This window comes from Spodoptera frugiperda, chromosome 14, assembly GCF_023101765.2.
Source record: "Spodoptera frugiperda isolate SF20-4 chromosome 14, AGI-APGP_CSIRO_Sfru_2.0, whole genome shotgun sequence".
Classification (NCBI taxonomy): domain Eukaryota; kingdom Metazoa; phylum Arthropoda; class Insecta; order Lepidoptera; family Noctuidae; genus Spodoptera; species Spodoptera frugiperda.
This window is the reverse complement of record NC_064225.1, coordinates 9,502,423-9,529,455: the sequence shown is the minus strand read 5'-3', so window position 1 is coordinate 9,529,455 and position 27,033 is coordinate 9,502,423. Positions and strand designations below refer to the sequence as shown.

General features: G+C 40.6%; 2 protein-coding genes across 2 annotated transcripts; both read left to right on the top strand.

Moving 5' to 3' along the window:
• Positions 1-2,058: 2,058 nt before the first annotated feature.
• Positions 2,059-10,865, top strand: LOC118279082 (uncharacterized; the record flags this gene model as incomplete). The annotated part of the gene is made up of 7 exons (XM_035598613.2): positions 2,059-2,218; positions 2,844-2,915; positions 4,992-5,074; positions 6,337-6,456; positions 7,923-8,073; positions 8,958-9,067; positions 9,868-10,865. Coding segments are annotated over 7 exons (1,203 nt in total), but the record flags the coding sequence as incomplete, so codon positions are not given.
• A 6,446-nt stretch (positions 10,866-17,311) lies between these two features.
• On the top strand, positions 17,312-21,471 carry LOC118279081 (uncharacterized). Its single transcript, XM_050698442.1, has 7 exons — positions 17,312-17,671; positions 18,390-18,461; positions 19,420-19,502; positions 19,633-19,752; positions 19,874-20,024; positions 20,290-20,402; positions 20,875-21,471. The coding sequence occupies exons 2-7, from the start codon at positions 18,446-18,448 to the stop codon at positions 21,421-21,423; spliced, it is 1,032 nt and encodes a 343-aa protein (XP_050554399.1). The 5' UTR covers positions 17,312-17,671; positions 18,390-18,445; the 3' UTR covers positions 21,424-21,471.
• Positions 21,472-27,033: the final 5,562 nt, after the last annotated feature.

Genomic DNA, 27,033 nt, shown 5'->3' with positions numbered 1-27,033 from the left:
CCAGTAGCAGCGCGACAATCGCCGCGTCGTGTGTCGCGGAATGCTGCTCATGAATATGAGCCTCTAGCTCTAGAATTTCATCTATTTTACGGTCAAAACTATCACCAAATATGAGAGTTTTTTCAACGCGCGTTAAAAGGGTACAAGTTCAGCGCGTTAAAACGCGACGCGCATTTCATTTTCAACGCTGGGTGGTGAGCGTTAAAGACTAAATTTCATTGCATGCTTGCCAATGTCGAAGTTTACCGCAATTTTTTAAAAGCCTTATAATCGTGCTTGCCTTCTACCATCAGTGCGCTTCCAGCTGGTCGATCTGAAAGTCATTTTAGGAGGTCATTGCACCAGAAAAAGCATCAGTGTGTCTCTAGTTAAGCTACTTTCTTTAAAAACTGGATTAAAGTAAATATTTTGACTGCACGGTTGGCGCGGTGGCTGGGCGACTGGCTGCCGTGCAACGTGTAGCGGGTTCGATTCCCGCACGGAGCAACTTTGTGATCCACCATTTGTTGTTTCGGGTCTGGGTGTCATGTGCATGTGAAGTTGTATGTTTGTAAACGCACCCACGATACAGGAGAAAATCCTAGTGTGGGGCAACGTTTACAAAAAAAAAAAGTAATAAATATTTATCGCTACGTATTGTACTTGTCTTGACCTGGGGCGGAACTTTGATCGACAGTTGCTAATACTGCATGATGGCTCCCGCCCGTTTGTTCGACACCTCATCCTCAACTAAAATTGTTTATTTATTCACTATCCAGACAATGAGAAGTTTACAACAGCAGTGGTACTCGTCAACAGGCAAATAGTGATCGCCACGGCAAATGAAGTCGACAGACTACCCAAACATGACTTCAGGTTAGTAATGATATAGTCTCTATGTATTCTTCTTTCCTAATCCGTGCAGCCAGGGACTGGAACAATCTGCTGGCTTCTATCTTTCCTGAGAAATACAACCCTCTTTTCAACGACTCTTTTCAAGGTCAGAGTAAATAGGTACTTTCTAAGTCTGTGTTTTTTTTATGTTAAATGGACCGACGTTTGGCCGCTATCTCGCCTGATGGTAAGTGATGATGCGGCCTACGATGGAGCACGTCTGCCCATAAGCAACCTATTCACTCGAGCTTTGAAGACACCCAGGTTATACCCATCAGGAAACACAGACTCCGGCAAGGCGTTCCACTCCCTAGCAGTTCTCAGTGCTCCATCTTCGGCCACATCTTCGCTTCGCCGCCCTGGCAGTAATCGGATTGGTGGCCAAAAGCAGATTTATCACCGCTAAAAAAATGTGTTAACAAAGCCCGCTGCTAAGCTTGCAGCACTGTTTAAAGCAATCAGGATCGACTGCATCAAGCTGCAATTGCATAGTGAGCTAAAAACTTCTATGTACTTAATACACGGACTCTTGGAACAGTTTTTAAGTGTGGGAGAGCCATGCTTCGGCACAAATGGGCCGGCACGACCGGAGTGATACCACGGCCTCACATATAACCGACGTGAAACAACGCTTGCGTTGTGTTTTGTTGCATGAGTGAGGTTAGCGGAGGCCCAATTACCTTCCTTCTCAATCTTCCCAATCCACAATTCCCGAACAATCGTTAAATTCCTACGGCAACGCACTTGTAACGCTTCTGGTGTTTTGGGTGTCCATGGGCGGCGGCGATTGCTTACCATCAGGTGATCTGTCCACTCGTTTACCAGCTTATACCATAAAAAAACATGGTGTTGGACACCAGAACACCCGAAACACCAGAGGCGTTACAAGTGCGTTGCCGGTTAGGAATTTAAGGGTTGTTCGGGAATTGTGGATTGGGAAGATTGAGAAGGAGGGTAATTGGGCCTCCGATAACCACTATTATATAAGAACTTCATAAATAAATGTCTACATGGAACTCCTTGCCGGAGTCTGTGTTTCCTGATGGGTATAACCTGGGTGTCTTCAAAGCCCGAGTGAATAGGTTGCTTATGGGCAGACGTGCTCCACCGTAGGCCGCATCATCACTTACCATCAGGCGAGATAGCGGCCAAACGTCGGCCCATTTAATGTAAAAAAAAATATGCTTTATACCCAGGTCGCGAGCGCGGGTGGTGATCGGGAACAACTGCTCGGGGCCCAGCTTCGGCATCCGAGACTACAACTACCATCCCAGCTACTCCACAGAGCCGTTCAGTTCTCTTGTCATGATACAGCTGAACATTGAGGGCGTCATATCGTTTGCACGTAATAATATACTCTTACATACATACATACATACATATCGTCACCAATGTACACCCACTTTTCACAATTTATGTTGTAAGTCCCATGTAATAGGGGGTGAGCCTATTGCCATATACTGGTCACATTTCCAGAATCCGTGCTACCACTGAGAAATTTTCGAAAAACCGAAAAAAAGCCCAGTACTACTTCGCCCGACCTGGGATCGAACCCGAGACCCCTTGCCCGGCAGTCGCACTTGCAACCACTCGGCCAACGTGGCAGTCTATATAGTAGGCAGTATAGCTTTTAAGGCCGCGTTTCCACTGACGCGGAGCGGGGCGGAGAGGAGCTGCACGAATTGACCAATCACTATGCTCGAAATCTCCGCTCCGCTTCAATGGAAAATATTTCGAGCATAGTGATTGGTCAATTCGTGCACCGCTAAGCTCCTCTCCGCCCGCTCCGCGTCAGTGGAGCGGTGCGGAGAAGAGCTGTGCCGCGATTCACCAATCACATGGCTTGAAATCCACATCTCTTCTTTTCAAGCCATGTGATTGGTGAATCGCGGCACAGCTCTTCTCCGCTCTGCTCCGCTCCGCCTCAATGGAACTGCACCCTAAGTGATTGATATACCTAATTGTTTCAGGGTGGCGACCGATCTGTCGACCTCCGACTCACTTCAAGGACCAACCATTTTACGCAATGGTTTTATCTAATAGTAAGAACGTTTTTTATTTATCACTAGCTACTTCCGCGCAGTTTCACCCGCTCTGCTTGGCTCCTATTGGTCATAGCGTGATGTTTCATAGCTTATAGCCTTCCTCGATAAATGCACTATTCAACACAAAAATAATTATTCAAATCGGACCAGTAGTTCCGAAGATTAACGCGTTCAAACAAACAATTTAACACTCTTCAGCTTTATAATATTAAGTATAGATTTAAATATAAAAGTATTATTTTGAGAGATTCCCATTCAAATAAGATAATCTAAACTAATGAATAAAATTAGAGTGTCTGTTTGTAATAAAAAAAAAATTTTTTCACTTTTTGTCCGTCTGTCTGTTCGTTTGTTCTGGCTAATCTCTGAAATGACTGGTCCAATTTTGACAGGATTTTTTTGGGAGGTAGCTGATGTACGTATATAATAAGGTACTCCCCAGCAAACATTTTTGTCATATAATCAAACATTTATATGACTTTGAGTCGTATTAAAGTTATTTTACAGTAGTTTTTATAACTCTTCGACGTGTACTGGTGCCTTATCTGACCGAATAGTCATATACATTTTTGGTCGTATTATAATGTCATATAGACGTTATTACAACTTTTTTATACAATCGTCGTATAATAGTGTCTACGACGACATCTTTATAACTTACATACACAACTGTTTCGTCGTGTAAACGTTTTCGTAGTATAAACGTCGTAATACTGTCAATTTTGTCATATAATTACCTTTTACACGACTGCTATACGAACAATTGTTGTTTAAACGTAGTATTAGTAACCATTACATATAAGTCGAATATTAGTCTTAAGAACGACCTCTATACGTCCTAAAGTATCACAAACATGATAATACGACTGCTATATAATTAATAGTCATGTTAAAGGTTTATAATAACCTTGTATACCACTTCCACCATTTTTAAATCAAATTTATGATATTTATTTACAATGAACTCGCAGCTTATTGGTCGGGAAGTTATATAGTTGTCATATAACGCAGTCACATAGTAAATTATTCATAAAAATATGTGATAACATTAAAATTTAGAAGGCGCATTAAAAATTTGTTAAAAATTAACCTCACATTAATCAGTAAACTTGATTGCCCAATGGTTTACAACTGATGGAATGGTTTTATCACCTCAAATAACAAGAAAAAAAAAACAAAATAAACACAGCTGTCAAAAGCACTACTCCATTAAAATAATATTTTATAATATTCGTTCTTAATATAATCTTTAAACGTCCATTACATACCTATTTCATCATATAAAAATCATATTTGTGACATTAAGTCGAATACACGCCGCAACAGCTACCATTACACGTCATGTAGTCAAATCGCCGACGCGTATATGACTACTATGCGACTAATAGGTGTTTTATATGACTGTTATACGAAACTCTTAGCGCCTTAAGTTGTATAAAGTGGGCCCAAATGCCGTCGAGTAAACGTCCTTATGACGTTTATACGATTATACTAAATAACATTAAGTTGTTACCAAAACGTCTACTCGACGTCTTAAATGTTTGTTGGGTCCTTAGTAATTAGGCTACTTTTAACTGCGGGCATCAGCTGGTTATAAAAATAATGTTTCACAACAAGATATAAACAATGTTTTTGTTACGAGGTATACACGGTGTAACAAAAAGGGGTATACATATCAAGTGCACGGTTTCTAGATAACATAACAAACGATACGGGAAGGGCTTTTTAAACTCATGTTTTCATGGAACAAGGTTATTTTTCCAATACATAAAATTCCAGAAACCGATCATAAAAATTAGGTAGATACAGATCCTAGGCGATCAGATTTACAGAAGAAATATTTCGTAATATTAGCGAGTGACCCCTGTAGTGTTGTGATACGTTTGTATGATTTAAAATTAAGAACCATGCGACACCGACAAGTATTTGGTACCAAGTTTTTTTAAACGTATTTTGAAGAAGCACTGAAGAATTTCTATTCAACCTGTATTCTTCAGTGCTTCTTGATGTAAATGGGTATTTTGTTACACGCTGTATAGGTAAGTTGCAATTATATTTTCCTTAAATTTTTAGGTTGCAGTAAATCCAGAGTGAGAATACACAAAATGAAATACGTGTCGCCTGAACACTGCAAATCGTTTTACAGACGTACCGGGGTAAATTAAACATAATTCATATCTAGAATAGAATCAGGCGTTACTTTGCGGAAATCCATGCTACACTAACAATACAGTAAGATTATTTCGTTTTAATTCCGCTTATACATGTATTTTTTAACATGCGACGTGCAGCACGCCCGCAATTAAATGCTCATGCAGCAGAGGTGCAACATAAAACACACACATAACATGCAATATACCACTCGACATATGTTTCGCTCCTCCACGGAGCATCTTCAGGAGGTGTTGACTCGGCGGCTCCCGCAGCTCGAATGCTCGAATAATCTTACTGTATTGTTAGTATAATTCATATCAGTTTCATAACTATGTTACTTGCGAGTTTGTCTGTTTGTTTGTATGTTCGTTACTCAATCAGCTGCTCAACAGCTGAAGGGATTGGATTGAAATTTGAAACAGGGGTAGATTGTAGTTTGGACACACGGGCTATCTATACTTTCTGTGCTACAGGATCGCGGGCGAAACCGCGGGCAGATGTTAGATAAAAACTTACAATTTTAGTTTTGTTTTACACCGAGGGCGATTTGGTGCGGTAAAGTATAAGAAAAAGAACATATTAAGATGCATGCATTCGTTAAAAGCAACAGGCCAAATTAAGAAGCAAGATGCAAGAATTTGTCATTTGTAGGCGGCCTATTGTTTGTGAAGAATTTCGCCAAATGACGCAATGTGTAACTTGAAATTATAGATGCAGCTTGGCATGTTATTGCAAACATTAAATGAGACATTTAAACATACTAAGTGTGCCGGTTCATGGCCATGGGTAAACATGGCAGAGAGCCATGCTTCACTCACGTTTTAATGGCAAATACTACTTTAGTAGGATGCGCAACGTCGCCGCGTCTGCGCACGCTGCTCATGATGAAGAGTCCTCTGTGACTGGAAACTAGTAGCGCTTTTCTCCATTAATTTACGCGAGTAAAACGTGATTTTTAGTTAATTTAGTATGTCACACGATAGTTGTTACATTAAATTTGACTGCACGGTTGGCGCGGTGGCTGGGCAATGGCTGCCGCGCAACGTGTAGCGGGTTCGATTCCCGCACGGAGCAACTCTTTGTGTGATCCACAAATTGTTGTTTCGGATCTGGGTGTCATGTGCATGTGAACTTGTATGTTTGTAAACGCACCCACGACACAGGAGAAAATCCGAATGTGGGGCAACGTTTTTTTAAACAAAAAAAATTTGGGAACTAAGGTAACAACGTGTTGCAACTTTATAATAATATGTTTTTTTTTGAGGCCGACGTGGATGGCGATTGGCCGTCGTACACTGCATGCGCGCGCAGTACTTCGGGAGGTGACTGCGTGTGGCGCAGCGGTGCTATCCTCGTCGTCAAGATCAAAGACCGGTGGAGACTGGTGACGTATCATCATAACACAACATCATTTTTTTGGCGACTGGGCTTCTCCCAGTTGTGGAGTCTCTTTGTGCCTTAAGGCTTAAGTCATTCTGTCTCCTGCATTAAATTTACCGAGGGAAGTGGAAACTATCGTTTTCTTTTCTTCTCCTCTAATAATATCTTCTGATTTATTTCGTTGCGGGATCCAAGACAGTCATTTATGTCCCTGGGACGCGCCGGACTTCAATGTTCCGGTGTTTTCATGGTTGTATCTACTGTAGATCCTGGCTTACAGGAGTTGCAGCGGTATGGGAGGTTGTGGCGGGCTTGTCCCAAAAAAAAAAACATCATTTTTTCCGTCCGACGCGACGCTTAGCGGAGGATTTGCCTTCAACAGTTTTCTTTCGGCAGTTTTACTTTAAGGTCTAAGGCACCCGTTTTCCGGAGCTGCGGACTACCTAGCGGGTTTACCGGGGCTCCGGCTCGAAAAGCAGGAGAAGGAACGGGGTGGTTTTTAGTCAGTAAGAGTCTGACACTCCTTCTCGCCTCGCCCAAGACGAAAGAAGTCATTGGATGATTTTCCCCCTTCAAAAAAAAGGCACCCGTTTTGCGTGCTACCAACGGCAAATACCCTTTTTCGAGTTAGTACTTTCTAAGAGTATTGAGACACCGTTGAAGGAAAACATCGTGAGGAAACCTGGGCTAATAATTTCTGATTATAAGTTTGAAATCGACAACCTGCTTTGAGCAAGCGTGATGATTAATGCTCAAGCCCAAACCGCGTGAGAAGAGGCCTTTGGTAAGCAATGGTCATTTATAGGCTGTTGATGTCTTCGATATACCCTTGACCCGTTTCTTTCCTTTGTTGGAATCTGACTCATCTGGTATACAATGTGGCATGCTATGTCTTCAGAAGCGAGCAGCGAATTCCCCAATTTGTAACGAAGATAAAATGAATTTGGGGTTAATAATTTATTTTAGTTGTAGACAAAACCAAGTCGACTATAATAGGGTAGATGACTAGTTTTTATTTTAATGTCTTGTATATTATTTTAAAACATTAGACACGTATTTTTTAATCTTCTTACGGAAACAAATACTTTCGAAGATATATCACTTCTAAGTTCATTTTAGACGTAGAAATGACGCAAAGACGTCTCTCACTCCGAAACTTTGATTCGTTTTATCTAAGTATTGTTATCTTATATGATAAAATACATGTCTTAAACAATGTAACCAAGAATTGTATTGTGAATCTGATTGAAAAAGAGTAACCTATGGAGTTTCTTGCTCGTTCTTCTCCATAGGAATCTACACTTTGGAACGAGCAAATAGCTTCAATAGAGGACTGACCGACAGACAGACGTTATTAATATTATTATATTTGTTTTGACGTTCAAAAGTGCCTTCCTGGTCTATTTGAAATAAATAATTTTGACTTTTTGACTTTGACATTGACTTAACTTTTTTTTTCATCATTTGTAGTTGGGTTTCGGTATCTACGGCCCTGGTTGTGAATCGCCAGCAAGGTTCCTGGACTACGGAAAGTACCACCAGTGGGTGGCGCACAACATTGACAGAATGGGCAAGCCTGCTATAACCACATTGGCAGACAACCATGTCGTCTTGAGGAGATGTAAGAATTCCATTCTACATTAATTGCAAATTATTGTCCAATCTGCAACAAGGGATTAGGAAACCATTTTATTTTGTTAACCGACTGCACGGTTGGTGCGGTGGCTGGGCAACTGGCTGTCGCGCAACGGGTAGCGGGTTCGATTCCCGCACGGAGCAACTCTTTGTGTGACCCACAAATTGTTGTTTCGGGTCTGGGTGTTATGTGCATGTGAACTTGTATGTTTGTAAACGCACCCACGACACAGGAGAAAATCCTAGTGTGAGGCAACGTTTAAAAAAAAAAGAAAAAAAGACTTATAAATCGGAGTTTGACCTTTTTTATGGTATAAGCCGGTAAACGAGCAGACGGATCACAGCCGACTTCTAAACTTGCAGTAGTCAGACACAGGCAGTACAATGATAGTTTGTTTTTAGTTTATGGAAATCGGTTTTTTTAAACGTTGTTTTAATATTTACTGGATTAAGTCACATACATAGGTACGTAGATAGGTGAAAAATATCTGAGCAAACTAATATTAATTGGAATTTAACAAGACTATGTGATGATCTTAAAAATGTTTTAACAGGTTTTTTAACCCACTTAAAAAAAGAGGTTATCATTTTAACCGGTATTCATGGTATGTATGTATGTGCGCGATTATCTCGCGTTTGGCTGAACTGATTTTAAAAAATATTTTTCAAATTAAAGAGTAGATTTTAGGATATTACCTGACTTATACAATGGAGACGGTAAAAAAAAAAATAAGCGGTTCCTATTTTGTAAAGTATCACACACTGTGTGATGTGACTATCACAGTTATATACTCCCTGAGTCACGTATCGATAATTGGATCTCTCGTCGGTCCTTGTGTGTGTCTAGTGTTAAACATGGCTTTCTTTCAGCTCTAGCCCAAATCCAGCGGTTCGGTAAATGTGATGAAGAGGAGAAAGCATATCTGGCGTACTCTGACTATGACCACATCACCAGCGATAAGGGATTCTTTAATTATAATGTGAGATATTTTTTATAAGTGTGGGGAAGCCATGCTTCGGCACAAATGGGCCGGCTCGACCGGAGTGATACCACGGCCTCACAGAAAACGGACGTGAAACAACGCTTGCGTTGTGTTTCGTTGTGTGAGTGAGGTTACCGGAGGCCCAATTCCCCCTTCCCAATCTTCCCAATCCCCGATTCTCGAACAACAACCCTTAAATTCCTAACCCCCAAAAAGTCGGCAACGCACTTGTAACGCTTCTGGTGTTTCAAGTGTCCATGGGCGGCGGCGATTGCTTACTATCAGGTAATACGTCTGCTCGACTACCGGCGTGTTTCATAAAAAAAAATTACATAAGCCGGTAAACGATCTGACGGGTCACCTGATAAGTAGCACCCGGTAAGCAATCGCCACTGGCCATGGACACCCGAAACACCAAAAGCGTTACAAGTGTGTGGACGGCCTTTTGGGGTTCGGAATTTAAGGGTTATTGGGGAATCGGACATTGGGAAGAGGGATAATTATTGAGCCACCGGTAACCTAACTTACACAACGCAAGCGAGCCGGTCCATTCGTGCCAAAGCATGGCTTCCCACACTTTATTAACAACTTATTACAAACTCGTTCCTAAGATGGCCCAGTGATCTTAATCAATTAAAGTGACACAATTTTAATCTTATTTGCTACATAATTATTTTGTTCATTTAAATGTAAATTGAAATATCAAGAAATTAGACACGACCAAGGGATTTAATCCGTGACCCGTCGTGGCTACTTAATCAACAAGTGAGTTTAATTTATTTATATTGTATTTGCAGATATCTATATACGGGGAGACAAACTATCCGTGCATTGAGTTCGAAGCGAATCATAATCCGACGGTCGGAACAAAACCTAGAATGCGTTTACGTCAATGGTGCCTAATGAATATGCGAAGGCCCCCTCATGAAGTTTTTAAGGATCCAATAAAAGATAAAGTATGCTTCAGCCCAAGGTATAAGTACGGGGAGGCACATTTTAATGTAGAAGTTGATTATACCGAAGAACTACATTTCCATGTTAACGTCTATAGAAAAACATACCAAAGATTTATAAAACCTAAATTCATGATCGCTGTAATGAATATGGAAAGTAGTTTTCCAGAAATACCGTCCCCAGTGGATACCTATGACAAGTATCAAACTTTACTAGGAGATCCGAAACATCCTTGGTTTCTTAGAAATGATGAAGTGGCCAGAAGGACCGCTACCACTACCACTACCAGTACTACTACACCTACTGCTCCTACAACTACACCTTCAATGGAAACTACAACAGTTGAATAACTAGTTAGTAGTTTGTGCGGTGGCTGCCGTGCGACGTGTAGCTTGTTAGAATCCCGCACGCAGCAACTCTTTGTATGATCCACAAATTGGGGTGCGATGTGTATTATGTTAATGTAATTTAAAATTCTAGGATTTTCTTCTGTGCCATGCGTGCGTTTAAAAACTTATGTTCAACAACGTATTCTTAAAAAATACCGGCGTTTCGTTACCTTTCCAACAAATGCAAAACCGTGGAAATCGGTCCGAGCGTTCTGGAGTTATAACGTTAGGAAGGAAAACCCGACTTATTTTAATATTATAGATTATGATGCCTTTGCAAAAACGAGGCATGCATGTACAGTGAAGTATTTTGACATTTATTTGTTTGTTGTGTCATGTTCTCCGGGGCTCTGGCTTGAAAAGCAGGAGTACGAACTGAGTGGTGTTTAGTCAGTAAGAGTCATGAACATGAAACATGACCTGTATACCAAATAATGTGTGATGAGGTCTATGCCCAATTGTTGCCTAAAATAAAGATATGACAAAAATAAATATCTCGTATTATTTATTCGGAGTTTATCTTCTATACGTATAGGTAAGAAGTCCTTTGCCTTTAGCCAAATGCCACTTAAGCGTTTGTCTGAGTAGAAAACTGAAAAGTGTCAAAATTTTTATTATACATTTTTTTTTTTTTTTTTTATAATCGAGCAGACATATTACCTGATGGTAAGCAATCGCTGCCGCCCATGGACACTTGAAACACCAGAGGCTTTACAAGTGCGTTGCCGGCTTTTTGGGAGTTAGGAATTTAAGGGTTGTTGTTCGGGAAAGGGGATGGGGAAGATTGGGAAGGGGGAATTGGGCCTCCGGTAACCTCACTCACACAACGAAACACAACGCAAGCGTTGTTTCACGTCGGTTTTCTGTGAGGCAGTGGTGTCACTCCGGTCGAGCCGGCCTATTCATGCCGAAGCATGGTTCTCCCACACTTAAATACATAACTAAAGTGAGACATACTAAAGTAACCAAAAATCATTACAGTTTAGTGTCGTACATGAATGGAGAAAAGCTCTACTGGTTTCGAGTCACAAAGGGACTCTTGACTTATCTTCATCATGTGTAGCGTGCGCAGACGCGATGACGTATCGACGACGCGCAGCCTACTGTGAGCTGCGCGACGTTGAGTCTAGTCATCATCGAGACGCTTCATGATGAGGAGTCCCCACAGTCCCTCCCAAAATGTACGACAATCTATACTTAATATTATAAAGCTGATAAAGCTGAAGAGTTTGTTTGTTTGAACGCGCTAATCTCCAGAACTACTGATCCGATTTGAATAATTATTTTTGTGTTAGATAGCGCATTTATCAAGGAAGGTTATAGGCTATAAATCATCACGCCACGATCAATAGGAACCGAGCAGTGCGGGTGAAACCGCGCGGAAGTAGCTAGTCTCATATAATTTGTAAAGTACTCTATTTGTAGACAAGCGCTAAATGGCATCCCACCAATACACTGTGTAAATAACTAGCCAAGCCGATTTCTTTGTGCGGGCCTGCGGACGGCGAGCAAGGGTAGCTCACCGCCCGAACAGAACCAGACCCGTGCGTGCGGCGCGTCGCGTTCCGCGCGCGCCTCAAAGAGCCATCAGACCACCACAGATGGGGCCCAGCAGGGCTGATCCCTGATCCGGAGCTGTGGACTACCTAGCGGGTTTACCGGGGCACCGGCTCGACAAGCAGGAGAAGGAACGGGGTGGTTTTTAGTCAGTAAGAGTCTGACACTCCCTCTCGCCTCGCCCAAGGCGGGAGAAGTCATTGGATGATTTTCCCCCTCAAAAAAAAAGCCGATTTCTTTATTATTATCAGTTAATTTTGTAAGAGTGACCATTGAACATTCTTTATACGTTAGTGGGTACAACTCAACAGGCAAGACACACTTGTACATATTATATGCTTTATATAAGGCGTTCTGAATGTATCTGCCACGGCTTTAATGGGAGGTAGTGATGTGTTTGAAGATTACGTTAGTGAAAAAATTTGGTACCCCGGACCTCTTTAATAGACAATTCAATTTGAGAACATAAAGGAGTTAAATAAACATTGACTACTCTGTATAAAGTGGTCGACACATAAGCACGATGCGTCGCTTCTTCAATGAAAATAACTGCTATCAATTGTTTTGACGGAAAATGAAAAAAAAATAGGGTTGTACTACCCCCTAACATTTAGGGGGATGAAAAATAGATGTTGGCCGATTCTCATAGATACCGGATAAGCACAAAAAAATTCATCAAAATCGGTCAAGCCGTTTCGGAGGAGTATGGCAACGAAAACTGTGATAAGAGAATTTTATATATTAGATTTTACTATTATAATCTTCAAACACAACACTACCTACCATTCAAGCCGTGGCAGATACATTTAGAACACCTTATATAAACGTGTCCCATAAAAATTAAGAGGTTATGTCCTTGGTAATGTCATAAAATATACAAATTGATTCAGTTTCGAGATATTGCCGTTTCAGCAATAATAATACCGTTGCAGCAAAAATACACATGAGGGTATATTGTATTTATTTCAAAAGTAATGAAACAGCTTTCTCATAGCATGTCAGTAAGAAGTTATTGGTCGCGTTACTTCGACGTCGATATTATGAAACCTCACAGAACAAAGTTGATTTCAATGTTAATGTATCAGAATTAATAGAGGAATGCTACGGAACCCTTCGTGGCAGGGTGTTGGCACGTTTTATATTTATTTAATTTTATTTAAAGTAAGTTTTCGCAGCCGAATATTCTTATTTAATAAAGATTTCTTTATAGTATTATTTTAATATTATAAATAAGAACCATTAATAATAACCATCTAAATTCAATATTTATGGATATTTTGACTATTTTATGATTATAGCAGAATAGAAACAAGAGCGGGTTCCGCCCTCTGATTGGTTGGTTCATTCTCTAGTTTCGTTTTTGTTCAACGTAAAGTTCACTTTAAAAAAAATGTGTGAATAAGCATGGATTGGGCCTCCAGTAACCTCATTTACGCAACGCAAGCGTTGTTTCACGTCAGTTTTCAGTGCGGTCGTTGTATCACTCCGATCGAGCCGTCCTATCGAAGCATAGCTCTTCCACACTCGACCGTTACAAACGAAGACGTTTAGCTCTCAACGTTTGTTTTGATCGGATATTGGATAATGCCTAATTCTGTTTGTGTCTGTGCCACGAGAGTTTACAAATACACCATTTGTACAACAACCATCGAATTAGTCGCATTTTGTTGGATTCTCATACTCGAGCGTTGTCCAAAGAGATCGGTGCGTGCGCGTTGCAATCAACATGGCGCCCAGCCGTCAGCTTCATTAGTGTTGGTGGACAGATATTTACAACACTCGATGTTACCTTTAACATTTTATTTTCTTTCAAACAAAATGTTTTGAAGTGTTAATAATGTTGTTGGCGAGGCGTTTACTACACTGTGTGTTTAGTATATCGCCGTTTTTCAGTCAAGGTAAGTGTAAAAATAATTATTTATCTTCTTGCTTTCGTCTACAGTATTTAGGTACATATCGTTCGTTAGTGTCGCCAAAACTCGAGAACGGCTGGACCGATTTGGCAAATTTTGGTCTTGAATTATTTGTGGAAGTCTCGGGAAGGTTTAAAAGGTGAGAAAAAAAAATGTTTGAGGCGGTACGAAATTTTTCGGGTCAGTTAGTTACTTATAATTATAAAATACTCAAACGCAACTTAATTCTAATTCCTTGTTCTATCTACTGGACTATTATTCAGGCGTTTATTGTCAATGTAAAATTATGTTAGCTAAAGAGGTTCGAACTATACTACATCTAGTATTTTTTTTAAATTAAAATTATTTTATTGTTTCTCAAACATTGTCATGCATACACGTGATTGAGACGTCCCCAGTAAGTTATAAAAGTATGAGACATAATAGGTATTTAGGTACAGGTTAAGAATGAGAGTGATGTGGATTTCTAAATGTCTAGATTAAGTACCTAGTGCACTGGTGAATTCGTAAAAGTGTAACAGAAAACATAAAAGAAAAATATATGGTCTACAAGAGAAGACGGTTCAACTTATTATGTCCACATAAGAGTTCACACACATACACACAACGTCACGCCTTTTATCCCCGAAGTGGTAGGCAGAGGTGCACATTACGCCACGCAATGCCTCTATACAATGTACACCCACTTTTCACAATTTGTGTTATAAGTCCCATGTAATGGGGGGGGGGGGGTGAGCCTATTGCCATATACATCAATTTGTCTATATCTTCGATATTTAAAGTCAATCAAATGGGATAATGGGATAATGATATATCCGTCTCCTGGTTCTAAGCTACCTCTCCTCCAATTTTCAGCCAAATCGGTTCATCCGTTCTTGAGTTAGAAATTGTGTAAATAACACCACTTCCTTATACATATATATATGTATAGACTAGAAACCCGGCGAACTCCGTTTCGCCATCAATAATTTTCCATGTCTTCCTGATTTTATCTTGAAAATTTTCCTGAATTTTCTTTGCTATAAACCTTTCCAACGAATGCAAAACCTTTCCAACGAATGCAAAACCTTTCCAACGAATGCAAAACCGTGGAAATCAGTTCGTGCGTTCTGGAGTTATAGCGTCAGGAAGGAAAACCCGACTTATTTTATATTATTATAGTTTGTTTTTCTTTTTTCATTGTATCTAGTGCTGTCTTCGAGCTGTGGTGTCGACAGTTCACCAACATCGCACTTGTACATGGGTACAGCCGACGTTGAGACCTACCCATGGCTAGGAATACTATCCTACCCTTGGGGTAAGAATTACTATTTCTATCATTATACAGGGTGACTTTGAATTCGACGTATTCCTACCATCGAACTACTGTGAGGCAGTGGTTGGATACATCGGTTTTCAGGCGTTAGATTGACAGGGCGGTCCCACTACATGACTACATGGCATGCACAACGACCAGAACCTAACGCCGGTTGATTTTTTACATAAAGTCTCTTGTTTATACAGACGGAATAGGCCGTGTATCGAAATTCTTCTCCAAAACATTTTTTTTTTTTTACATTTTATGGGTCGACGTTTGGCCGCTATCTCACCTGATGGTAAGTGATGATGCGGCCTACGGTGGAGCACGTCTGCCCATAAGCAACCTATTCACTCGGGCCTTGAAGACACCCAGGTTATACCCATCAGGAAACACAGACTCCGGCAAGGAGTTCCACTCCCTAGCAGTTTGCACAAGGAAGCTTGAAGCGAAGCGCTTCGTGCGAGTGGGTGGGATATCTACCATGAAGCGGTGACGCCTCGTTTTTGAAGATAATGACGAAATTAGACGCATATTCAGTCCAAGAGTGACCGTCATAGAGATAAGGAAGCGTGTTCGGGCATGTATTCGTCGTAGGGAAGGTTACTTTGAACAATTTTTTGCAAATAAAGATGTTTTTGAAATTGCCCTTTTCTCTTTACACTCTACTTATCATCAATTAATTCATTTATTTTTGAGAATGTTGTAAATAATTTTTTTTGGGTAGCTAATAAACCAGTGTCATATATTTTTTTTCAAATAAATCCAGTTTTCCATCGACCAAATTAGTGACACAAAACGAAATTTGATAGGAAATTACTTGCTATTTTAAAACGAATGATATTTGTGCCATTATTAGTATTCATAAATGATAACTGATGTATTGGCAACTGATTAAAACTAAAACTACTAAAATCCAGCCAGTATTTTTTTATTTATTGATGTTTTTGTAATCAATTCGGGATTTTTTTACCAAAACCAAAAATGTTGAATATCTCAGAAACTAGCCACTTTCCGCCCAAGGACCTCAGGGCTAATTTTGTAGGAAATTGTATTATCACCTCCCGAGAGGAATACGTCGAATTCAAAGTCACCCTATACAATGTGATAGGGGTGAGACTTCTAACCCGTTAAGGCTGAGTACTACATCTAATTTTATCGACAAAAGTCGGGGGTCGAAGGGGTCGAATCCCCCTAAAAATTATGGCTATTTTAATATTTTTTTTACTTTTTTTGATATCAAAGGTTGTATGCGTCGTAGAAACAAAAAAAAAAAAAACGACAAACGGTAGCTAATAACCTTGGCTAACTAATTCATTACTTTTTTCATATGTTTGATAATGTTTTGGTGAGAAAAAAAAACATTTGTGAATTATTTTTACCGAAAAAATCACAATTTTTCAATATTTTCAAATAGGGGTTCAAACCCCCATATTATTTTTTTTGTCGATAAAATTAGATGTAGTACTTAGCCTTAACGGGTTAGAAGTCCCACCCCTATCTCATTGTATATTACACATTAAAGTTTTAAGTAAGTTGAAGTTACTACTTTTTTTTATGGAACCTGATGGTAAGCAATCGCCGCCGCCCATGAACACTTGAAACACCAGAGGCGTTACAAGTGCGTTGCCGGCCTTTTGGGGGCTAGGAATTTAAGGGTTGTTGGGGAATCGGGGATTGGGAAGATGGGAAAGGGGGGAATTGATACTTTAGAGGGGACCCATTCTTGGTACTTAAAGTGTATGAATGCTTAGAGATAGATTATGGTCTAATAGTGTTTCGGTCACAATACTTTTATACCACACTGCCGTGTAAATAAAAACCAGACGCTACGTTAAATGTAGTACAAGATTGTTACAGTTTTGTTAATTAACATTAAATAACCTATTTATATAATTCCATATTATATTGAAAATAATAGCCTATATCACATGTTTGTTTAATATGTAGGTAAGAAAATGTTCACAACCGCAGTAGTACTGGTCACCAGACAGATGGCGCTTGCATCTGCAAATGAAATTGACAAACTGCCCAAGAAAAACTTCAGGTAATTGTGACATTTTTGGGAACTTCATGTGACGTCGGGGAATTAATGAATACGTCAAGTTTTTTTTTGGAATAGATAGCAAACGAGCAAACGAGTCACCTGATGGTAAGCGATCAGCGCCGCCCATGGACACCCGCAACACCTGAGGAGTCACTGGTGCGCTTCCGGCCTTTCAAAAAGGAGTATGCTCTTTTCTTGAAGGTGTGAAGGTCGTATCGGTTCGGAACTACCGCCGAGTTAATAAGTTATGCATTTGTTCTGTGGACGGAGTGACATTAGAGGTTTTGTTGACCAGGACCGAAGCTCGAGTGATTATTGGTAGAAACTGCAGAGGAGAGAGTCCTTACATCGGCATACGAGAGTACACTTTCCATTCGGATTTCTTCGAAGACAAGGTCAACGCCCTAGCTGTGATCCAACTTGAAACTGACCACATCTCCTTTAGTGAGTATCTAGTGAGACATTAGTCTCCCAACAACTTTAACACTGGTGCACTCTGTTTCCTCACTCTCATGGGCCGGGACAACGGCGGTTTTTATTGCTTTATTTATTTAATCTTCGATATTCCAATAGCATTTCTTGTTAAATATTAATACTTTAAAAAGTGCTCACTGACTGGTGTTCAGAGGTCCAAGGGGTGGTTGAGTTACTAGCAATAATTGTGTTCCTTGCTCGGTATTCTCCATATGAATGTCGGCTTTTGACGGGCAGCTAGCTTCTGTAATATTGACTGATAATATTTATTATGTGACAAGATAGGTGTCCAGGTAGACTAACCGATAGCAAGGGGCTACTGCCGTTGACGGACATTTTCTACACTAGAGGGGTGACATGTCTCCTGCGTCAGCCTTCTTACCTGTTTTCTATGAAGCTGCTATGTTTCGAACTTTAGAAAATAAGCTTATATATAGATACTAGCAAACCCGGCGAACTCCGTTTCGCCACCAATGATTTTCCCTGTTTTCCTGCTTTTCTTTTGAAATTTTTCCCAAATTTTCTTAGCTATAAACCTCACGGAGCCCGAAACCTTTCCATTGAATGCAAAACCGTGGAAATCGGTTCGTGCGTTCTGAAGTTATAGCGCCAGGAAGGAAAACCCGACTTATTTTGATATTATAGAAGATTTCATTGGTATATAAATGTTTACTTTGACTATTTCCAGGACTGAAACCTATATGTGGGCCACCGCTAAATTTTCTGAACGAGACGTTCTACGCGATGCTGATAGCTGATGGTACGTATTATTGAGAGGGTCAGGCAGAAATGACGCGGGGATAGTAACTTGGAGAAACCAATTGTTGTGGTGAACAAGACAACAAGCTGATTCTCAACTACATGGTTTGGACAGCTCAAAGACAACCGAGTGACCTCTATTGAGATTCTCTGCTACAGTGCCAGTGCCAGTCAGCACTGGAGTTGGTAGAGACAGACTGTCCAACCTCCAACAAGTAAAGTTTGCAGATTGGCAAAGATAGGAAATCCCAAAGTACCGTTTAGTTCCTAATCCGTGCAGAAAGGGAATGGAACAATCTACCGGCTTCTATTTTTCCTGAGAAATACAACCCGGGTCTTTTCAAGATCAGAGTAAATAGGTACTTTCTACGTCTTTGTGATCCATCCTCAGCCATATTTTCCTTTCACCGTTCTGGCAGTAAGCGGGTTGGTGGCCAATCGCAGACTTAACAACGTTAAAAAAAACGTATAAATGTTGGGCAGTAACTAGCCCATCAGGCATGCAGGCATGCCTGTAAACGAGCCGACGTATCACCTGATGGTAAGCAATCGCCGCCGCTCATGGACACTTGAAACACCAGAGGAGTTAGGAATTTAAGGGTTGGAGAATCGGGGATTGGGAAGATTGAGAAGGGGGTAATTGGGCTTCCGGTAACCTCACTCACACAACGAAACACAACGCAAGCGTTGTTTCACGTTGGTTTTCGGCTGTCACTCCGATCGAGCCGGCCCATTCGTGCCGAAGCATGGCTCTCCCACACTTGAATCAGATCAGACGATCCTCTATTTTCCTAACTCAGGGAACACCACACCCTGATCTCTAAAACATTAAAAAATAACTGAACCTAATGTCTGTTACTGACTGTACGCTTGTGACGATCCTTCACCAACGTGGTAGTTTCGTCTACGTGAGGTGCAGTCTTATATAAAATCAATTTGTTTGTGTTTATTGTTCACAGATTGCAAAAAGGGCGAAGTTTGGGTATACAAAATGAAGTACGTACCATTTGACCACTGCAAGAGCTACTACAGGCGGACCGGGGTATGTGTAGTCCCATTATCATCCACCTGTTTCTATCTATCGCTGGACATCGGTCTCTGCAATAATACTGCTTCAGTCTTCCACTTTACTGGATGCGAAGGTTTTTGAAGTTAGTTTTTCTATATGCCAGCTGGATTTTGACACTCTATGGCCGGCGCACACGACGTGTGCCCAGAGTGTGCTGGGCGGCGAGTGCGTGTGGCGCAGCGGTGCCATACTCGTCACCAAGGTGGACCATCGATGGAGACTGGTGAAGTATCACTATTGTCTGATTCCTACTTGTTCTACTTTATCCTGGCATTGCCACACATTATAGAAATTGTTTCTAAATGCAGCTGCATGGTGTTCTGACTTTTGCTGATGATTTGCAGTTGGGTTTCGGAGTGTACGGCCCTGGTTGTCAGGCTCCGGCCAGGTTCCTAGACTACGGCATGTACCACACGTGGGTGAAAGAAACATTTACCGAAATTGGGAAACCTGTTATCTCCACGATTGCGGACAATCACCTCGTGATGCGTAGAAGTATGTTCTTGTTTTATTCAATATCGAAGCAAAAGAATCTGTAATATAAACTTAAAAGTAGATGGAAAACCTTTTAGTACATAATAGCAAACCCGGCGAACTCCGTTTCGCTATCAACAATTTTCCCTGATTTTGCTTTTCTCTTGATTTTTTTCCGAATTATTATATAAACCATTCAGTACTTGTAATATATTAGTTACTTTTTAGTTGTTATTTGTTTTTAGTTGTTGGTTTTTGAATTTGTTTTCATGTTGTATTGTTTTAGCTATGTCGAAGATCCAAAGACTGGGCACGTGTGACAGCGAGGAGATGAAGTATGAGTTGTTCAGTGATGCAACTGTATTGTATGAAAAAAAAGAAGGGACTTATAAATATAACGTATGTATTTTAATTATTTCTTTGCAACGTTCACTTATAACATACTTTGGGATTAGCATTGGGACAACTGACCTTTATGTGGTACTTTTTTTTGTTTTTTTGAGGGGGAAAATCATCCAATGACTTCTCCCGCCTTGGTCGAAGCGAGAGGGAGTGTCAGACTCTTACTGACTAAAAACCACCCCGTTCCTACTCCTGATTTTTGAGCCGGAGCCCTGGTAAACCTGCTAGGTAGTCCGCAGCTCTGGATCAGGCATCAGCTCTACTGGGCCCCATCTGTGGTGGTCTGATGGCTCTTTGAGGCGCGCGCGGAACGCGACGCGCCGCACGCATGGGTCTGGTTCTGGTCGGGCGGCGAGCTACCCTTGCTCGCCGTCCACAGACCTGCACTTACGGTGGCCGATAGACACATCTCCTACCCCGAGCAAGTAAAATTCTTCCAGGGCATGAATGATGATTATTTTTGTTCCAGTTAACGCTGGTTGCGGGCATGGAGTATTCTTGCATGGAAGTCAAAGCAAGATATGTATCTCCCAAGAAAACTGGTAAACCGAAACTAACGCTTCGGAGATGGTGCGCGGGTGAGGGACACGAACGTCCGGTGTGCCACAGTGGAACACAATTCGTGGAGATAGCTTTTTATGTGGAAATAACTTTCGAAGACGGTTTTGTATTTCAATTGAATGCGTACGGGGAGCAAATGAAAGTCATAGATCCATTGCGTGCCCATAAATACAGGAATACAAGAACAAAATACCCTAATAAAACGAAAACAAAAGATCTGTGGCCCCTTCTTAAAAAGGTTGCGAGCACCAACTTGTGGTTTCGGAAGCCGAAGCCTTATTATTACACAGACGACCATTCGTTTTGGAAACCTGGTTATTACAAGCAGTTATTGGTGGAATATCCAAGACCGCTCAACCCGAAACATTTCTCCACTACCACCACTACCACCACTGAAGAACCAACTACTCCTACTACTACTACCACCACTGAAACCCCAACTTCTCCTGACGAGTAGTAGTAAGGGGGACAACCACCACCTTTCCTAAATTGAGAAGATATCTTTAAAACACAACGAAACATGGTCGTCTCTGTCGTATGGTCAGAGGCTAAGCCAATCCAAAATTCAATAGATTTAGTATTCATTTTTAAAAGCTTGCGATAATATTTTGACTGTCCCCGGTTTTTGATCAAGTTCAGAATCCGTGTATCCTCATAGGGTTACTGGTTTATTTTTATTTAAAAGAAGCGTTGCCCCACATTAGGATTTTCTCCTGTGCAAACATACAATTTCACATGCACATGACACCCAGACCCAAAACAACAATCTGTGGATCACACAAAGGGTTGTTCCGTGCGGGAATCGAACCCGCGACACGTTGCACGGCAGCCAGTTGCCCAGCCACCGCGCCAAGCGTGCAGAAATGGTAATTAGTGAAGGATATACAGAATGAGACTAACGCCATGTCCTGTGTGAGCGATCTAGAAGCGAACGCGAAGCGGTGCGGTGACACGCGAATTCAACGCGATGTGGTGCGGTGACACGCGAATTCAACGCAATGTGGTGCGGTGACACGCGAATTCAACGCGATGCGGTGTGACTCGGCGGCTATGTCCTACGTGCATGTGTGTTTTCACATGATTCATTACGAACAACTTTCCCAAAGAAACTTTTTTTGTAAACTTATTAGTTTTATTTTATGCACGCACTTGCTTTCGCATGATCAGCTGTTAGCAGCTAGGCGTTCGCAGCCGCGTTATGGGAAGAATTGTAGATATTTTGGAACGTAAAGCGCGTGTGCTAATGATATTTTCTTGTTTTGTTGTTGTAACAAACATACAAAAATTTATTTGGGTGTATGTATAGTAAGTATGTATGCATGTAGTAAAAAGCGGTTATTTCGCTAATACAAACAGAAACTCTAATTTTATTTATTACTCTAGATTTATAAGTTGATTATAAATATAACTATGTATTGCCAGTGTAATCAATTGTTGGTACGCCAAATAAATAAAATTAACTAATATATGTGCCCATTTCTTAAATGTAAAGTTATTGGCGAGCATCTGGACATTACGGCATGTAAAGCCACTGTACAATGTACACCCACTTTTCACAATTTATGTTGTAAGTCCCATGTAATAGGGGGTGAGCCTATTGCCATATACCGGACACATTTCCAGACTCCGTGCTACGACTGAGAAATTTTTGAAAAACCGAAAAATACCCAGCAATACTTCGCCCGACCTGGGAATCGAACCGGAGACCCCTTGCTCTGCAGTCGCATGTGCAACCAATCGGCCCGAAGCACTCTAAGGCAGGCCAAAATAAAAAAGACTTGTCTAATGTTTTAAAATAATTTACCAGGCCAACACTAAAATACTCGCAGTCATCATTTACCCTACGGTGTATGTAACAGCGATAGTTTCCCCCATTTCCCTTGAAAACTATGCGAGCGGCGGCAAACAATTTTATTAGAGTATCAATCAATTTTATAGGTATTCCTACTTCAATGACCAACACTTAGGGCCGGTGCACACCGGCGGAGTCGCGGCCGATATGCTGACAATAAATCAATTTAAAATAAACCGTAACTACTTTAGCATATAGATGAAAATGGTATGCCAACGATGAGAGGCGCACAGTGTGTCGTCAAGCTTTTTTTATTGTATGAGCCGACGGATTACCTGATGGTAAGCAGTCGCCGCTCATGGACACCCAAAACACCAGAGGCGTTACAAGTGCGTTGTCGGCGTTTTGGGAGTTAGGAATTTAAGGGTTTTTTTACGGGGAAAATCATCCAATGACTTCTCTCGCCATAGGCGAGGCGAGAGGGAATGTCAGACTCTTACTGACTAAAAACCACCCCGTTCCTACTCCTGCTTTTCAAGCCGGAGCCCCGGTAAACCCGCTATGTAGTCCGCAGCTCCGCAGGAATTTAAGGGTTGTTTCGGAATCGGAGATGGGGAAGGGTAACTGGGCCTCCGGTACCCTGAATCAAACAACGCAAGCGTTGTTTCACGTTGGTTTTCTGTGAGGCCGTGGTATCACTCCAGTTGAGCCGGTCTATTCGTGCCGAAGCATGGCTCTCCCACACTTAAATAGCTTTTTTGGCATACAGGTTTATTTTAAACTGATTTATTCTCAGTTCTTCGTTGCACCTTCGCCGGTGTGCACCGGGCCTTAAGATGCTAGAAACTTCAGGAGTTACGAATGCTCTCCGCTGGAGTGAGATGGCATTATGCATTTGGTATAGCTGTGTCTCGCTTCTGCAGTAAAGCAATGGTTTTACCTCAGACGGTATATTTAATTGGTCTTAATATTAATGTATGTATGAACAGGGGTTGCGCTGTGTGGCCCTGAATGATGGATTTTTTTTTATAAACTTACAATGCATGTATATGTCTGTGTGTGTGTAGTGGAATCTTGCAACAAAATTTAGAAACAGATATCTTCAACCAATTGAGCTGAACTTAAAAAAGGAGTATTTGTGTATGTATGTTTGTGCGCGATTATCTCGCGTAACCGATTTTCAGTCTTCTTTATTTTATTTCATTTTTCTTCGGTTTTCAGCAAAGTATTTTTCAGACGTAGAAGAAGGCTTTAAGGTACCTGACTTAAAACTGAAATGGAGGCGGTAAAGAAAATTTGGGCGGTTCCCCGGTTTAACTTTTTTTTTATGTTCCTCGTTATACAAGGCAAGCATATAGGTATTAAGAGAAATCTTGAAGTATTTATTTGTTTATTGAAGGAACATCCATGTCTGATTGACAAATCATGCGCATGGCGTTTCTTCATGCTCATAGATGTACTTCTTCATTAGGAATCAATTTACACTTTGAACCTCATTGACGTTGTCGTTCAAATGTCTTTAAAAATATTGACTTCAATTACTATGCTATCGGCTTACTCACGTAATTGTTTGACGAGGAACTCGACTAGTTTCAAGCCATGCTAGAAGCTTATATTCATAAGTAGCATTCCGCGACATAAGACGAGGAACCACATGAGTTCATCAAACAGTTACGTGAGTAAGCCGATAACATAATAATTAATTTAGTATGTCTCACGAAAGTTATAATAAAATATTGACTTTCAATAGTTTAAAGATAAAAACTAAAAATAAATTCAGTGCCATCCCTACACATCTCTAAAATGCACGCTACTTGCAACTATCTTCATATTGCTCGTACTATATAAAAATATATGTATAATGATGTAATGTAATAAAAAATTTAACACATGCATACAGACGCTTTCAGTATCATTGTACCTATTAAAATATTATTCTAATTTCTGCTAGCGGTTTCACTCTTGTTTACAGCAAAACATTTTTTTGAGGGGGGAAAATTATCCAATGACTTCTCTCGCTTTGAGCGAGGCGAGAGGGAGTGTCAGACTCTTACTGATTAAAAACCACCCCGTTCCTACTCTTGTTTTTCGAGCTGGAGCCCCGGTTACCCGCTAGGCAGTCCGGGTCGGCATCAGCCCTACTGGGTCCCGTTCAACTGGAGTAGAGAGTAAGAGTCTGACACTCCCTCTCGCCTTGCCCAAGGCGGGAGGAGTTATTGGATGATTTGATGATGAACCCTCAAAAAAAAACTCTAGGATTTCTTCTTGTACCATGGATGCGTTTACAAACGTACAATTACACATACACATGATACCCAGATCCGAAACAATAATTTGGGGATTACAAAGAGTTGCTCGGTGCGGGTATCGGACTCGCTACAGCGGCAGTCAGTTACCCAGCCACCGTGCCAGCCTTGCCGTCTAGGTATATAGTTATAAAACAATAAATCGTATATGAGGGCCATATAAAGGCATATCTCCAGTACATAGGCGGATACATAATGTAATAGTTATGTAGGCCGCCTCGTCGGCGCGTTGTAAATCTAATGGCCCGGCGCATTCTGAATGCAACCATCGGGCATACTACACGGGATCTCATACAGAGATGATAATACCATACTATGGCGTTGTTGGTCTATCTGATATAATAAACACTCTATTTTATTGATTGAGCTAGAGTTTATTAAAGGACACACAAACAAAAGTTTTTCACCTGTATCGTGGGTGCAGTTTAGAAACATAGCAAGTTCACTTACACATGACACTCCAGACCCGAAACAACAATTTAGGTGCAGATGATGGCCACAAAGGAGTTGCTCCTTGCGGGAATCGAACCCGACTACACGTTGCGCGGCTAGCCGGTTACCCAGCAGCAAACCGTGCAGTCGATTGAGCTATCGTTTATTAAAGAACAAAAGTACCGTAGGTCGTTAACGTTAGTACAATAGAATTGAAATATTAACGGATGAGATTGACATCAATAAACATACAAAGTGGATCGATAACCAGATAAAAGTCGTATATAGCCAGGAGAAGCAGATCACTCTCAATCTACGAAGTCATGAAGTCAAAGCATTTCTTTTACAGTTTAAAAATAGAACTATCCATTAGCTTGTCTGGCAATGAAGCTCGGTGTCTGTTTCAACATGTGGGTAGCTTTGTGTAAAATAAAAATAAAAACATAATTTATGCAATTTTTCTTTTTTTTTATTAAACACGCCGGTAATCGAGCAGAGCAATCGCTACCGCGCATGGACACTTGAAACACACTTTCGTACAATTTGCACGAAAGTCCTTGGGGGAGGTCTAGAGGTGCAAAGTAACTAAATAGGTACCTATTCATTAAAGCAACTTGCGAACAAAAATAAAGCAACAAGAACGTAGAAATCTCAACAAAGTGTTTAATATTTAATAATCCACTCAAAAGTACATCAAAGTATTTGCATATTTTATTTAATACTGAACTCATTATACAGTTTATCTACGTGAAATCTTCACAGTAGTAATGTATTTAATTTTAACACAAAATCATAATAATCCTACTAATATTATAGTGTCCCGTACAGTACACTAACTGTGGGAGAGCCATGCTTCGGCACTGCTGGGCCGGCTCGACCGGAGTGATACCACGGCCTTACAGAAAACTGACGTGAAACAATGCTTGTGTAGTGTTTCGTTGTGTGAGTGAGGTCATCGAAGGCCCAACAATGCGTGGGTGGAGATAAAAAAGTGGAATCATGACTGATATATATGTCAATATATCGACACCAGCAATTTATACTGCGCTAACTCAAAAAGCGTACTTTACAGTAGAGGCGTTTAAAGGGAAAAACGTGATAACTTTTACATTAATTAAGATACTTTTTTGAAATTTGGTATGCTTAATATTTAATTTATTCATTGTAATATCTCATATTTATATTTTCTTAATTATTTCTATTTTTTGATTTAGCGCAAGTTAGCCGTATATAAACGTAATTCATCAAAAAAAAATTACATCTTATACACGTCTAACTTATGTTAGCGTAGTGTAGTACGGGACGTAGTAGTGCATGATCAATCATCTGATGCATATTTCAATATTTTATAAAGAACATGTACTTACTTACAAAAAGAATAGTCAGCGTACCATTAATAAACTAATTAATACGTTAACACATAAGTATTTACTATGTAAAAGTCGCTAAGTCGTTCATTTTACAAACGAACAAGTATACACACGAACGCACTAAACTACGCTAACTATGAGTTAGTGCAGTGTTGCACGGACTTTGA